This window comes from Pezoporus flaviventris, unplaced genomic scaffold, assembly GCF_033815535.1.
Source record: "Pezoporus flaviventris isolate CSIRO_AGI_PZ_B2104156 unplaced genomic scaffold, CSIRO_AGI_Pfla_v1 ptg000057l, whole genome shotgun sequence".
Lineage (NCBI taxonomy): Eukaryota > Metazoa > Chordata > Aves > Psittaciformes > Psittacidae > Pezoporus > Pezoporus flaviventris.
The window spans coordinates 5,363,443-5,379,379 of record NW_026892605.1 but is presented as its reverse complement, the minus strand read 5'-3'; the positions used below and the strand labels follow the sequence as shown (position 1 = coordinate 5,379,379).

The following is a 15,937-nucleotide window of genomic DNA, read 5'->3' as shown; positions in this document are numbered from 1 at the left end:
ACACGTTCAACTCTCACTGCTAGTGAGCCAATACAAAACTGTTTGTAATGATCTCAGAACTAATTATATTACAGGAGTGTTGTATTAAAACATGTCTGGAGCTGGAATACAAGCCTCTCTCTCCTCCCACAGTGCTCCAGCTACAAAACTACAGAGTCGGGATTAGGTCTGTGGTTGCAATTTCTAACCCAATGAGTTACTAATCATGCTTTGCCAGAGCTTCAGTAGCAGGAGGTAAGAATGAAAGGCCTGAGGAACAACCACTAATTTGACAGCACAGGCATCTCCCACAAAATATGGATGTGAATACCCTAGCTAGTGATAAGAACTGAAACTTAACGTCTTTGCACATCTATTACTGGAAAAGCTTTGGTACTGGCACTGTCTAAAGAGGGTAGAGTTCTGTTTTGTGATTTTTTTTTTAATAAGAAAAAGGCAAGGGATGGTTCTGATGTAGGAATAAGAAAGATGTCTTTGTGTGCCTTAGTTTAAAACCTCAGAGATGCTTCTGGCAGATAGGTATTGACATGCAAGGTTTAAATTCCATTAAGTCAATTGAAAATTGATGAAGTCACATCTCACGGTCCATTTCGCCCCAGCTACATGCTTCTACCACCCTCTTCACCCCCCATGTGGTCTGGTGCTCATGGGAGTGGGCAGAGTGCCAGCCTGGCTGAGGACTGACAACTTGCTGTTTGCACGACAGTCTTTGAGGCACACCATATGCCCCAGGCTATGCAGCGCCCAGCCACACCCCTCCTCGTGCAAGAACAGGGTAAAGGTAGCACCAACCTTAGCAGCAAAAGTTATTAAGACTTAAACGTCCCTGGCCCCCGGAACCGAGTAACTTCCATGCAGTGAGTGGCACCAACAGTCCTGTTCATTGAGCCACAACAGGCAACTCGGGTGAGCTACAGTTCTCTTCTGCTCCGGATTAATTTCAGAGGGGGTTTTGCATCATAGCTTACCAGATGATTGTGAAACTCTTGCAACAGTGGCTTGTGTGACTCTTGTCCACCTCTGTTGTTGAGCCAGCATGAAGTGAGGGGTGGGATGGCTGCTGCAAGAGCCTTAGAAGATCTGTATGTCAATGCTGAAGTCACCTTTGTATATGCGGGTCCACCTTTGCTACTTCATCAACCTAAATAAACTGGTGGCAATATGCTTATTTGGACTCGACTCTTTCCTAAGGTGTTTCTCAAGTGGTATCTTTATTATTGTAGGAGAAGCCCAAGCAGCCGTTCTCCCTTTTGCCTAGGCTCATGCATGCACTTACGCTGCTCCGCCGCACACCTAGTCAAGCTACTCGCTTTCAGATGCTCAAAGCCGCTTCGTCTCAACCCAGCAGTAGCGCGGGTGACCCTCTTCTCCTCAAAACCGGATTCACCGCGTTCCCCAGAACAAACTCAGGGCTAGCCCTGCCCTCACAGCACACACCGGGGCCGGGAGCCGGGCTCTGCCCTCCCCTTACCCCCGGCGATCTCCGCGGGGACGCCCGCGGCAGCCAGTCCGCCCGACCGGAATGACTCCGCGGCGGAGCTGTCGCCCAGGGCCAGCTCTGCCCGGCACGGCTGAACGCTGCAGTCGCCGCCGCCTCCCCCTAGACGGAGCCTCGTGGAGCAGAGAAAGTGCCCCAGGGCAGGGGGCCCCGGCGCCCCGCCCCGGCAGACGCTTCACCGTGGCGCGGCGCCTGTCCCAACCCCCTCCCTCCCCTCCGCAGCAGCGGCGGGGAGCCACAGCCGGCGGTGATTGGGGCGCGGCGGCCATGGGGGGAGGGGGGAAAGAAGGAGGAGAAAGAAGAGGAGGAGGAGGAGAAGGGGGCAGTCACGAAACACCCCGCGCCCCGGCACGAGAGGCGGCGGAGGAGGAGGAAAGCAGCGCCGCTGCCGCCGAACGGGGAGCGGAGTAGGGTGGGCTGTGACCCCGGCCTCTCGCCCCGCCCCGCGGGAGGGGTGCGGGCTCAGCCCGGCGCCGGGCCGCCCTCGCTCGGTGCTGTCGGTCGTTGCTGCCTCAGAAGTTGGGGCCGGCTGGGGGCGGACGCAGCGCGATGCCCGGCGGCGCCGCCGCCGCGGCGGCCCCTCGCTGAAGCGCTCTGATGGTGCCGGCGCCCGCCGAGGGGGGCCGCGCCCGCCGCCGCCCGCAGCCCCGCCGAAACTTGGGCGAAGTTTCCGAGCGAGTCGGTGAGTACCAGGTGGCGGCCCCGCGCCCTGTCCCGCCCGCCCCATCCAGCGCCGGGAGGCTGTGAGGAGGCTTCCTCGCAGCGTCTGACTGCTGTCGGGCTCCGCCTGCCCCTCCCCGGTTCTCGCCCGGGGTTTGTGAACGGCCCTAGCGGCCGCGGAGCCAGAGGGAGCACACGGCGTGTCCCGCTGGCTGGGCAGGCGGACCCGGTGCTGGCCCCGCGCTGTGGCAAGCGGGAGCGAGCTGCGGCACGGCTCGGTCCCGCGGCTGGGGATGAAAGTTGTGCGACCCGTTGTGCAGCGCGGGATGGAGGGGGAGGGAAACGCGGCCTGGGAGGTCTGGGGAAACGGTGTTCTTCGGGAAAACCTTTCCTGTACCCGCTTGGACTGAAAAAGAAAAGCAGAGCTTTTTTAAAAAAGGTGAGCTGCCAGCTCCTCGGTCTTCCCTGTGCCACAGACCTGATCGGAGTTTCCCGTCTGTGTGGTTTATTCCAGTTTATACAAACTCTCCCTCAACCTCCCCCCCCTTCTTTTTAAACTTTTCATGCCATCACTAATTGATCTTAGTGTGTGGTCTGCCCTACCTGCTGCACGGGGAAAAACGGAGAGAATACTTTTAAAGACAAAATACTGCAGATACTCTGACCATAAGTATGATAAGTATGGAGAGCAGTGGGTGTTACTGCGGAGCAGTGACTGGTGTTTTCTCACAGCAACGTCTTCAGTGATATCAATTACAAACTCACGGGCTATTTCTCGAGATCGAGTAAGTGGATGTGCATTAGTTATTTTTTCAGTAGTGTGTATCTCATTCAGAATCTCGTGTGTTATTAACGTATTCAGTCACAGCTTCACTTTCCTCCTTGTGTAGCAGCTACAAAAGATCCGCACCTGGTCATCCTTATGTTCATGATTAAATCGGAAATAAGAATGAAGCAATTAAAACCGTAGCTCTCCGCTTGAGTTGGATCCCGTTCTATAAATGCTTTAAGGAAGTGTTTGCTGGTGGGAGAAATTGAAGTTAGTTACCAGGTAAAGAGCTGCTTAACTTAAATCCGAGAGACTCTTAGCTGTAGCATACACTTGATTGCTCATACCAACGATGAAAATGTAGTTAGGAATAAAATCAATATAAGGAGATTTGTTAAGACTCATTTGAATACTGGTATTTATTTAAAAGATGCTATTTTAAATATTGAGATTAGAGTAGATAGTTGAGATTTTTTTTTGTGGCTGAGAGTGGTAGATACAAGTGTTACTGAAAGTTATTCAGACAGATTGAAATGTTTAAATAGGAATGTGGTGTCTTTCATCTCTACCACATCTCAGTCTCGCATTACTAGAATTGCTGCTTACTGTGTTAATTGGGATGTTAGTGTGTTTTAATAATTATAAAAGACTGGCAAACCAGAGAGCTTGCAATGTTTCTGAGGGGTAATTTCTAAAATTGCCAGTAATGGTAGTGGTACTTTTATTAAATATATGAAAATAATTGTTTAAACTTACTCAAATGTATAGTGAAGTCATGGATACCTCCGCAGATATTTTGGAGTCAGATTCTCCAAGGGTGGTCAAGCGTTGTTTCCATTACCATGGGACGTTTCATTGTCTCCCTGTGTTGATGTATCTGCACAGCACAGGGCAGCACCATGCAAATACGTAACACTGGGGAGACATACAGAGCTCGATTCTGCACAGTTCTACAGTAGCACATGCTGCTTCAGTCAGTATGTGACCTGTTGTGCCCATTTCCAGTAAGGAAACATCAGATTAATCTTTGATGCCATTTCCCTATTTCTGGGATGGTAACTTTCTTTTCCATGATCTCAAGATGGAGCAAATATGCTAAATATACACCAATATGTGTATATATGTACCTATATATATATATTGGTCCTTTAGGGTTTAACTGTCACTCATAGTGTCTCTTCCCTTGACCATATGCACATTTCTGTTAATGTGTATATAAACTCAAGGTAGCCCTTGCTCCTATCAAATGAAACTTCCTTTTGCTGCAGAAATTGTTTGGTTTGGTTTTTTTTTTATCAAAGCTAGTGTTTATCTTCCACTACTAATGGGATCATCGAGCTGAATAAATATAACGTCATGTATCTTATTTGAAATAGCAGATTTCCATCGGCAAAATAGAAGCTGTGAATATTTTTCATTGAGAAAGCAAAGTAGGCAGAGATGCTTTGATTTATTTTTTTTCCCCTGATTTTAAAAAAACAACAAAAAAAATTTATTAGGCATGACAGCACTTGCATTCAGCCCAGGTGAAGCTCTTGCAATCTTAAGGTAGGTGCCAAAACATTTTTTAGAGCATTGCAAATAAATAAAATGGTAGAAATAACAAGAAGAGGAGATAAAGTTGATGGGGAAAGGAAGGGCAAGGATACCAGCAGTGCAGTAATGTGTCTGCTTAGTCCACATGGGTGTCCCGAAATGATGGGTTAGCTTGAGGATTAGGTTCCTTTTAACTAAAAGGATCTTTTTTATTTTTATATATCTGATGGCAGGCCCAACAGAGCTGGAATGGTAAATTTGGGAGGAGGACAGTGTGAGGTAAGCAGGCAGAGAGGTAGTGGGGCTGCCTCTACAGTTGTGGCGAAGGGGAAAGGTTGACGCAGTGAGATACTAGCTTGGCAGGAACAGATTTATGTCAGGACTTGAAGGAACACTTTGTGCTCAAATTGTTTATTTCAAGAGAAATCCCAGTTTAAATTCTTTGTATGAGGTGTTTGTGTACACATAATATAAATTTATGATCATCATTTTACCAAAGAGCTGGTTTTTAATGAATGAGAAACAGTTTTATTCCCAGTTAATTGTAAAGGCTGTTTCCTGACAGAGATAGATGTTGTCCATATCACATTTACTGCAGATTATGAAATAAAAATTAATTTAAGCATGATCATATACTGTATGTTAGAAAACAGGTATTCAACTGAAACTCATCACCAGAAGCTTCTTTAATTATAACTTAATATAAACTTCAGAAACAGTTCACAGTAGCAGGGTGATTTGTTATAGGATGGGATTTAACTAAACAAGGTAATGTTCCTTACTGTTACCTGAGAATTTCAGAGGCATGCTGTTGTGAGTGTATAGAGAACAATTAAAATTATTTTTACTGAAGGAATAATAGCTGGAAAACAGCATTATCCAGCCTTCTGCTTCAAGTCACTGATGCATGAGATACTTCTGTTAAATGCGTGGATGCATGTGTACAAAGAGTAACTTTTCAGGAGTAAGGTTGTCCCACTTCATTTGTTACCCACTCAATAGCTGAAGGATTATAGTAGTAATCAAGCATTTGTGAACTTTAAAAATTAATTTGTCATGCTGTTCATACTTTACCATGTTAATCACATCTTGACTTTCCAAAAAAAACCACTGACCGTGATGCTGACATCTCTACTTTCTAAATCATGCTCAGTTTTCTAACTTTGAGTAATTAAGAGACTCCTATTTTTAGCGTAGTCTATTGTCCTGCTACATGTCCAAGCTAGTGGTTATGTTTTGTGGAAGGGATCCACTTCATGGGATCATGGTCATGAGGGAAGGTCACACAGGGCTGCTGGAGATGTGGTGAAGACCATGAACTTTGGGGAACGCTGATGGGAGGATACAGAGCTCTGGTAAATTTAGCAGAAATTGTAAACTCTGCATCAAGAGAGTTAACACAGCACCCATTCTCCTGATGTGAAGGGAGTTATGGTTTCCCATTTCTCCTTCTCTGTAGCCAGAGACACAGCATTAGGGTATCTCAAGTGCCAGACTTGTTAGGCCTGTGCATCAAGCACAGGTGACTACCAAAGTGGGTGTGTAATGTGGGAAACTGAACTCAGAACGTGCAAAGAGTGTATGTTTCACCAGCTTTACACACATTAAGGCAGAAGGTTTCTGTCTCTCATTGCTTAATAAGCTTACTGCTCATAATCCTAGAACAAAGATGATGTATGAAGACATAAATATGAATAATCAGTTGCATTTGGATACCATTTAAACACTGGGCAATAATAGGGGTGGAGATAATTAACATTTAGAACTTCAGAAGCTGCCATAATACTGTCATAAATCCATTACAGTCTTCAGACTCCATTCATAAGTAGTCAGTCCAAACATAAAGTAGTATTCAGATGTGCTACAGAGTAATTTCGTGCAATACAGATTTGTCAGCAGCTAGCACACACCAGCTCTGAGGGGCAGCTGGAAAGAGTTCAGTTATTAGTAACAACCATCATGTTGTATCATTCAGGCACTTAAATTGAGTTTGAAGTTTGACTGCCTCAGGGGAAAATGAGATTGGTAAAACTTGACCCTCAGTGAGAGAATAATCAAATCCTGACATTACCAGGAGCTGTTCCGGCACTGTGCCTTTGCTGTTCATTTGCACCCCAGGCTGTTGTGGTGTTGTGGTCCTGGGCAGCCTCATACAGTCGCTCAGTACTCTAGCTTTTGCCATGGTGCTGGTTCAAGTCTGGCCAACCTAGAACTTGCAGAGAGCAGAAGTATTTTTACCTGCTCTTCTCCAGTTAGAGACATCCAGTGGCTGTTTCTAATCTAGAAAATCTGCTGCACCTGTAGAATGCTGGCTTTGTTTAAGTCCAAGTGGCCTGGCCCCGTATTCCAATAGATGTTTAGGAAGCACTGATCGTACCCTGGAGGTAGAAACAGTCCTGATGTTAGTTCTGTGAACAGAAGTTTGTGTGCCTGACCAGTATGCAGCAATTTTGGGGTTTAATCTGTACGTCATTCATCCCTACAGCATTACTGATACAGCCAAATAATTCCGTTTTGTCCTTGTTGGAGTTTGAGGATTTGGTAGGGATACTTTGACCATGAAAGAGAGGCTGCAGGCCAGGAGAAACAGGCTGAAAGAACCAGTAAGTTTTATTTCATCTGTCTCGGTTAAATGAGCATGTTTGTCAGTTTTTGCTTCACTTCATGAATGGCATGCGTTATTCTCAGCTGCTCTCAAATGTTCAGCTAGCAGGCTGGTTTCTGCTGTAATTCATGTTTTTTCTTTTTTTTGCCTGCCTTTTTCACACACATGTAGGAATTTATGGCAGTGTTAACTTGAGAATGAATTGGTGGAGACGGCTCTTCTTTATCGCGTGACTGCAAATACTGTTTGAATTTGGTACTGAATGCTTATTAAATTGTGTTTACCCAAGAACTGTGTTGTGAACCTACTTTATAATTGTTTTGAGCAATGCCTTGCATACTGTTTTCATCCAAGAAAAAAGCTTGAACTGTTTGGTGTTTTGACTTAATGAGATTCCTAGTGGCTTTATCTGATGCTGTGAAAAGTAAATGAAAAGAAAGATTTCTTCTAGATGGTGGTTCTTGTCCCTTGCTTTGCTTTGTTTGCATGAGTTGAAGAAGACTAATTGTGATTACATTTGGGACCAAGCTTTTATGTTCTGCCTAGAGTAAGGAAGGTCTGGGGTGAGGATTTAGAGGAGAAAAGCAATTAGAAGCAGTGAGCTGCTGTACCTCTGGCTTTGATTACTTTTTGTGGCTGAGCCCAGTAAGGTCTGTCTGGGGGATGCTATAGAACTTGCAAAGAAACCCCCAAGAAATCATTGCTTTTGTAATGACTGTGACTGAATTTAGACAGAGAGCAGCTCCAAGTCAGATGTTAAATAGGGCAGAATAGAGCATGGTCAGGACTCCACGAGCCCATCTTTACTTCACAGCATGTGCGGATCAAGCCCAGTGAGCTCTGCTGGAGCTTTGGTCTGCCGGGTTGAGCCCTGGCTTTTGTAGGGCACACATTAGGGACATGCTTGTGTGTTGAGCCTCCAGAAGGAATGATTTGCAACATGCAGAGGGACATCCTGTTCGTTTTTCTTGAACCTATTTGCAGTTTTTGGCTCATCCACACATGTAACTGAAACACATACAACTAAAACTTTCCAGACTTGACTTATGCTCATTCCAGACAGTGCCAGCCTGCTGGTCCAGTACACGTGGGTGAGCTGTTCTTACTCCTGGCTGCAACTTCACTGCAATAGGATCTGAGAGAGTGTGCAAGACGGTGTTTTATGCTTGTTAGCTATGATTTTTGACCTTTGGAGAGCAGCAGTGAGTCCCTCGGTTCACTCTTGCTGGGTGGTGGTAACAAACACTGCACAGGAGAGATGCTTGTTACATGATACAGTCACTGCTGGCTGCCTGTATGCCAGCCAGTCTTGCTGGTGCAGGACAGCGTGTACGGCATTGAGAGACTGCAGCCTGGGATGAAGAAATTGCCCCTCCACCTCCCTGGCAGGAAGACTATTTTTGTGGAACCATGTGATGAGCTCTGGTATCTTTCTGCACTTAGGTGTATTTAATAAGGGTGGCCATATCAGTTCAGAAACCATTTCATAAAAAGCAGCCACTGTTGTAAAGCAGAACCTCATTACTGCTGGTTCTTATTTTTTTGCTTGAATAGCTAATTTCATTGAAATAATAGGTAGCTTTGAGAAAATGGATTTCTTTGATTGTACTGGGTCCAGACACACTTTTTTTCAGTGCATGCAATTTATCCACCACAAGTCACACGAAAGTGATTTAACTACAGTTTAAAGCCTGTTCAGTCTTCAGGCTTTAGCTGACCACAGGTATGCTGGCGGTGATGGCAGGAAGGATGGTATTTACCGGTTTAAGTGATACTAGGGGCCTGCCTGACACCAGAGCAAGGAGGAAAGCAAGAATACTTGCATGAAGATCCTTTACACATCATTGATATTTCAGCCTTACTGCGTATAACTGTAGAACCTGTATCTGACATACAAGGGAACTAAGCAATGTATTGTGCCCTTGGACGTTTGATACTGCTTGTGGCATAGGTGAATGCACTTAATGCCATGATGGAAAAAGTAATTCTGTTTACTGTTGTACCCATGCATTTGTTGCTGCCTGTTCTGTTGCTTTTTTTCCAATTACAAAAAAGTTAATGCTTTCTTGAAGTAACCACAAGTATTGTGAAAATAATTTTAGCTCTCTTTTCCTCTCCCATTCTACTACTGAAGGCAGAGGGCTCTCCCTGTAAGAGCCCAAGGACGCTTAATGGATCCAGTGATAATATGAAGTCCCATCTGTCAAAAATAAAGAACATAAGATTTAGAAGGATGGGTGACTCCTGATTAGTGGTTTACACTGACATTGAAGAAAATGGAAATCGTCATACAGAGCTTCCATTTCTGTCATCATACTCCTGCTTTGTATGCTGAGGTATGATTTCAGGTGTAATTCATTTTTTAAGAAATTTTGGTCTATCATTTGAATGTTATTTCAAGCCTAAGGAACCTGGTAGCCCAGTTAATCACGAGATCTCAGAGTAGAAGAGGGAAGTTTTCCCCAATGGGTGAACATGTTCTACAGGTGTTTCAATTTACTAAATCATGCAGAAATGAAAAGGAGTTTTTATGATGTGAGGGATCAGGAGCCAGTGACTGCACACAGATTTTGGATGATTTCTGGAACAAAACAGAATATGTGTATGTAGAAAGACTAGGACATGACAGCCTGAGGAACGTTGGGAAGACTGGAGTTACAGACTCCAAGCTATTTGATTCCAGTGTCTTCAAAACCTGACATAATGTGACCAGTAATCAAAAGGGCATGCTTAAGAGCAAGTGTAATGATTTGTTTAAGGATATTTGAGATGACTGGACTAAAACACAGTAAGAAACCAAAACCCTCAAGATGATTAAAAAATTAAAGTAAAACTTGAATTGCGCCCAGAAGGACCTTCTCATACTGCCTTTTTTTTTATAGACTTTTTAATTAATACTACTGTAGAAATTATGACACTTCATGGATAAAGCTGTGTTAGGAGTAGAAATGGTTTTGGTAGCGTAGATGTCGTTTTGCCAGAGGCTTGCATTGCTGTGCTTTCCAAATGGCATACTGGTTGCAGTGTTTCGTGTGAGCCTGTCAGTGCAGCAGCTCATAAAATACAGGAACAGAAAAATGGTATTTTTGCATCAAAAACTGAAGTCTTTCACCTGCTAATTTTGTATATGAGCAGTTAGTACACATACTGTTTGTATTGTACGCTTTCATTTATTGAAGTGTGTGTGTGGGAAAGGTAAGATGTCAATAAAAATGACTGGCACCATTTCTTGTTAGAAATGAAACAGAATAGGTGTCTCTCACTAGTTGTTTTTTTTTTTTTGTCTGGAGTTTTTAAACCAATTTTACAAGGCTCTTGCCAAGGAGTGACAATAGGCTGTGGCTTGGTAATCCTGTTTGTGTGAAGCAGAAGCTTGCACTTAAGGGTAAAAGAGCAATCATCTCTCCTACTGTCTACGTGTCAGTCACCTGCACTGACCAGATATCTTGAAAGTGAGTACAAGAAGTACATTCATTCCTATTCACACTGAGCAGTGCTACACAGCAGTGACCTTAGCTGTGGCTTCTGGATCAGCAGGTCACACAGTTGTCTGTTCTTAGGGCTTTTTGTTTGCTCCATTGGGGGTGGCCAGACTCCTCTGCTCATGGAGCCATGTGCCAAAACCTTTGCTCAGCTGAGACCAAGAGCTAAATAGTCTTAGTCAGTGGATTTCAAGTTTGAATCCTTAGACACTTTCTAGTGTGGTACAAACTATTTTAGAAATTCCTTATGTTTACAGTATATAACAACATAAATAATGTTTATATTTTTCATAAGCTGTCTGGCAGCCTGTGTCTCTGTAACCTACTAAGTGACATTCATTCATTCATTACAGTTACTGACTTATTCTGTGGAAAAGTTACTGTGACCTGGCCTGCCAGACAGGGTGCAGAGGCAAAGGTGGAGAGGGGAGGGAGGAATGCTTTTAATCTCTGCTCTGTCAGTGTCAATACTGGCCGTGAGGAAGAAGTAGGTATATTACTTGCAGAGGCTTGGATAGGAGTGTGTCTTACTTTCTTCTGGCTGTTCTTAAGCAGTCATATTAAATAAATGGCAAAGGCAAATACCAGAATGCTGATCCACAGCTTACTGGGTGTATAGTCAAATTGCAGACATCTTTAACAGAACAATCCCTAAAGAAGGAACATGTATCAACTTGCGTGTTTTTTGTTTTATAGAATCTACATTGAGCCTCATGTTATTGTTATAATTAATACACCTAGCAAAGCTACTTCCTGCACTTCGTTCCAGCTCTTCTGAATGAAAGTTGACATTCAGTTTTGGGTAGGATTTTCTCAATTGTGTGGCTTAGAGGAAGCATGGAAGCACTGAAAGATACTTCTTTTATGGGACGTAATCCTAGTAGATTGGTATTCTCAGGATGCTCTGATTGCTTCCTACCTTAACAATACAGATGGGTGCTGTTCAAGAGTGATATTAAAGTTCCCTGTCAGAAGCAGCACACTTATTCACAAGCTGGCTTGTGGAGCGCATTCAGACAACACAGGTCAAAGACAGCTCAAGAAGAGTGCTGAGCTGAGCTTGGCCGGAGGGTTCGGCAGCTGCGGCTTCAATCACCCATTCAGCAGCCTGCGATCACGCCTGCCTGTGTGCCATCCCCAATTCCTCCCCAGTCCTTCTCCCTGGGGTGCTGCCAAGCAGAAATTGAAGTCCTTGTGAGTTCAAGCTAATGTATGTGAACTCAGCAATTGGTTTCCTCTGATACCAGTGCAGGAGAAGCAGCAGATGGTAAAGTCCTTGTGTTAAGCATCAGTAAAAGAATAGAGCTGCAGAAGCTGGGGAGATGCAGCACTGGTGGAGGTGGAAACTTGTTAATAGAGAATAGCAGGAAGCCTGAACAAGCAACCGTATTCATTATGGCAATAACTGGACAGTAATAAGGCATCTTCTGGGGAAAGATAAATGTTAATCTGCATTTTGTTTGCTTGGTGCAGTTCATGGTGCAGGTGGCTGTTTATCATTTGTAGGTGCCAAAATAGTGTAAACAATACCAGATGAATTCAGACATTTGGAAAGCAATAACAAAAAAGCACTGAAAGTATGTTGAACAGGCTAGCATTCTTTATTTTGCATAAGCTTTCTGGGATGCATTAAGGGGCTGAGACATGGAAGTAGATGGTAGCTCTAACACAGTAGATGAAGCATGGAAGGTATGCACTTCTAAGTGGACACCATGGACCTTTTTCGATGTTCTGCATTATAAATAGCTGTTTATTGTCAGCTCTGGCTTTAGGCCCTGACTTTTGACCCCTACTGGTCTTACCATTCATTCCTTTGTCTTAGAGCACTTCAGTTAGTACCAAGAAGGACTAATGCCATTTATTATGTTTTGTCATTCAGAACAGTAAAAACAAATGGAACTGCTCATATTCCCTCAAGGACTTCTTTGCAGACCCTTGTATGTCTGGGTAGTGAGGGATAATGCTTTCAAAGCCATCCTGGCAACTCCTTTTGAGGAGTGATGCAGTACCTTACTGGGCTGTAAGTAGGGAGCTTTCTGCAGATGGCTTTACAAACTTCGGGTGCATTTTACCTAGCATTAGTATTTCTGTCCACTCTTTGGCTCAGAGATGTAGCCATGGACATTAAATGAAGGCTGCTTTTCTTCCTCTTACTACCAGCAAGTCACTGTGTAGAACACAGTCATTTAATTGCAATGAATTGAAGCAAAAGTTGAAACTGTAAAGAAATGCCACCATGGACCATTAAAATTAATTACCATGGAATTAAGAAGACACACAAAAATAATGTTTCATCTTCAGCTGTTAATACAGCGGTGCATTGAGAAGCTGTGAAGGAAATCTGAAACAAGCTCTCCAAGTTTTACCAAGATTACGCAGTGGAATCACTTGTTGCCAGATGCTGAATGAGAGAGACCATCAGTCAGAACCGGGGGGATTAGTTTTCTGAAATTATTCGAAGTCAAGTATCAGTCCAGTTGTTGTAGGGGGATATTAATACTCTGTGGACTACCCTCCAGTTTGAATGACAAGCAGGTAAGTATGCTGTTTTGGAGGGAAGTGTTTCTCACCTATCCTGTTAACTCTGGGAATGCATACAACATCATTTATTTGGGAATTTAATGTAGCTGTGGAAAAGGGATTGTAGCATAGGATGTAGGATTGGAGTGAAAGATTTGGGCTGCATTTCCCAAGCAGTAGCTCCTGGAAGCGATATGCAGCTTGTGGCTAGGAACAGGGCCATAGTCCTGGCCGTGACAGCAAGGGAGGCTCTGCAGTGAGCTCAGAAACCTCAACCAGACATGAGCCTTCAGAGTCTGTGCTCATGGCACTGGTTTCCAAACCCTAGCAGAACCACCACAGCTGTTCTGTTTGGTTTTTTTTGTTTGTTTTTTTGTGGATTTTTTTCTTTTGGGGAGGAGTTTTTTTTGTTTTGTTTTTTTTTTTTCTCTGTTAGAACAGGGGACTACTTGGTTGAGTGGTTGAGTGTTTGGGTGTTGTTTGAACGTATTATGCTCTTCATTTTTATGTAGTCTAGGAATTAGTAATAAGCTAGGTGCTGTTTGTATTTCATGGGTGTTTGTCCTGGGTTCAGACAGGCCTCAAGTACAAACCAGTCTCCTTGTGGAGACTTGCCCACAGGCCCTCTGATGTGCTGGGTCTTGCCCTGCAAAGTTAATGTAGACACCTGGAGTGGTTAGTGTGATCGTCTTTCCTCTGTTTAATTTTTCTGTTGTCTGAACTCTGCCTGAAAAGTAGATTGACACATGTTCTCTTATTTTTCAAATTAGTCATGCCAGCTATGCATAAAAGAACTGGAGCAAAAGCATTCCATATCCATTGTCGTGTTTCATTTTCCAGACTAAAAACTGAATACTTGCAGCTCACATGTCATTATATGCATGTTATTTCTAATTACTTTTTGGCATGTTCCTGGGTGTTTTGTAGACAGGAAAATATATTTGATGATTTTTCTTTAAAAACACAGCTGAAATGCTTCCATAATTAGGCTAACAACAAAAAAATAATATTCTGTGAGGGGTAAAACTGTTGGGAGAAACACACGTGCAGATGCATTAACTTGTTCCTCTCTGAAAAAGTTGTCCCTTATTGTCAGCAAGCATTTTGTCCTGAAGGAATAGGACTATTAAATTTCATATTGGAAATTAGTCATTAAGCATATTTGGTTGTTTTCAGAGTATGTAAGTGTGTGATTTTCCCCTGCAGGTATTCTGTATGCTGCATCGTGTTTTACCAAAGGAAACTGTGGTGTTTGCATACCAGATTTTATACATACAAATTTATTAATGTACACAGAAGCAAATTTTCGGTTCCTACCCTTGAGATAAGCTACTAGCGAGCTACAATAACTCTCCTGAAGCTGGTGGTAAATAGAAACTGAATCAGTGAAAAATTGAGTTTCCCAGCTGGCATTCCCTTTGTTTCTTGGGATTTTATTCTCTGTTGACTGTCAGTTGACTATCCTGAAAGTGTGCTGGAGTATCAGAAACCTATTGTCTCCCAAAATAGCTGTGGTTCCTGACTCTGAAAGTAAATCTTCAGGCTCACCACAATTAGGAGTGGTACAGCTTTGTGGAGCACATCTCAGTACACAGGCAGCTTAGGATAGATGTGAAATACATTAGAAGGCTGTGGCTGGAAGTTGAAGGCATTTCGTACATAAGGTTGGCTAATTGGGACGCCTCTTGTGTCTCTGCCATGGGGGCTGTAGCATACACTGCGGTTTAGGGTGCCTGAGCTGCCTTCCTGGCTGGGAGCAGGTTTTTTGCTGGACTGATGCAACTTGTCCCACAGCTGCTGGGGTAGCAGGAGAGGCTGGGAGCCTGTGGCATCAAGAAGGGTTAAGAGAGCTCCTTTTGGCAGCAGGTCACAGCCAGATTGGTTTTGGCTAGGCATGAAGCTACCTATTGACAGCCCCATGTACCACATGCTGCCAGCGTTGTTGCAGGGCTGGGGCTAGAGGAAACCTTTTGGGCAGCTGGAGCCCCAGGACAAAGTGGCCATTGGGATCTGCTCTGTCACCTGCAAGGTGGCCCAGGTTCATTGTGCGACTCAAAGGTTTGTTGTCATGGAAAAAGAATCTGAGAGCTCTACAGCAAAGGCATTGCAATCAAAGACAAATGTTGGGCAGGATTTAGTTGTAGCAGTAGATGGGAAATACGACCAAATGGTGGCTGGTCTCTCTGGGTGATACCTCGTAAGTTTGTTAAAGTTGCTGAAGAGTATTCACATGGTGTAATATTAGGTATCTGCGCTAAATACCTGAATTAGTCACCTTCTGTAGAGGTTCTACCAATTATGATAAGCATAAGACCGTAATTCAGCCACCTTGGTTTAGTCCCTGCTCTTCAGTGCTGTGTGCAGAATTTCCCTGGTATGTGCCATGCTGTGATAAACGGGAGCAGGCTTTTGCTGCAGGGGACAATAATTTATTACTAATACAGTGCCTTATCCATAGTTTGCAATTCAGTCAACTATGCTAAATAAATACGAAGATACCTGCCCCAGAGAACTGTCAGGCGGCATTCGGGAATGGCAGGATAATTTATAGTGCTGAACAAAACAAATACAGTCACATGCAGCTGCACTGTGTGCTGTTTACTTGTGCTTGTAATGCGTTTTTTGTTGGCTGTATGCCTGCTGACACTCCCCAGTATTAGTTGCCTCTTTGTGCCCTGCTAAAATAGCTGTAGGAAAGTATTTTTATGAAATCCGAGTGTTTAAGGGAATTTTGAACACAGCCTGGTGAGGTATGAATATTCAATTTAAAGTGAAGATAATTAGTCTCTTCTGTGACGTATACAGGGTTTTCATTATAAGCTTGCCTCTGACTGAGGAAAGCGAAGTGGTATTTTCTGGAGGAAAAA

General features: G+C 43.8%; 1 protein-coding gene across 5 annotated transcripts in view; it reads left to right on the top strand.

Moving 5' to 3' along the window:
• Positions 1-1,943: 1,943 nt before the first annotated feature.
• GHR (growth hormone receptor) overlaps positions 1,944-15,937 on the top strand; it is a 133,235-nt gene continuing 119,241 nt past the window's right edge. For 2 of the 5 annotated variants that reach the window (XM_061469457.1, XM_061469456.1), the window contains exons 1-2: positions 1,944-2,180; positions 3,049-3,209. Coding sequence is in view for 1 of the 5 variants with exons in the window: in XM_061469454.1 (XP_061325438.1) it covers positions 9,397-9,404 (8 nt within the window). In the remaining 4 variants the exon portion in view is untranslated. Of the gene's footprint in view, positions 2,181-3,048; positions 3,210-9,202; positions 9,405-15,937 lie in introns of all 5 variants that reach the window. The other 3 variants (XM_061469455.1, XM_061469458.1, XM_061469454.1) reach the window with 2 other exon arrangements.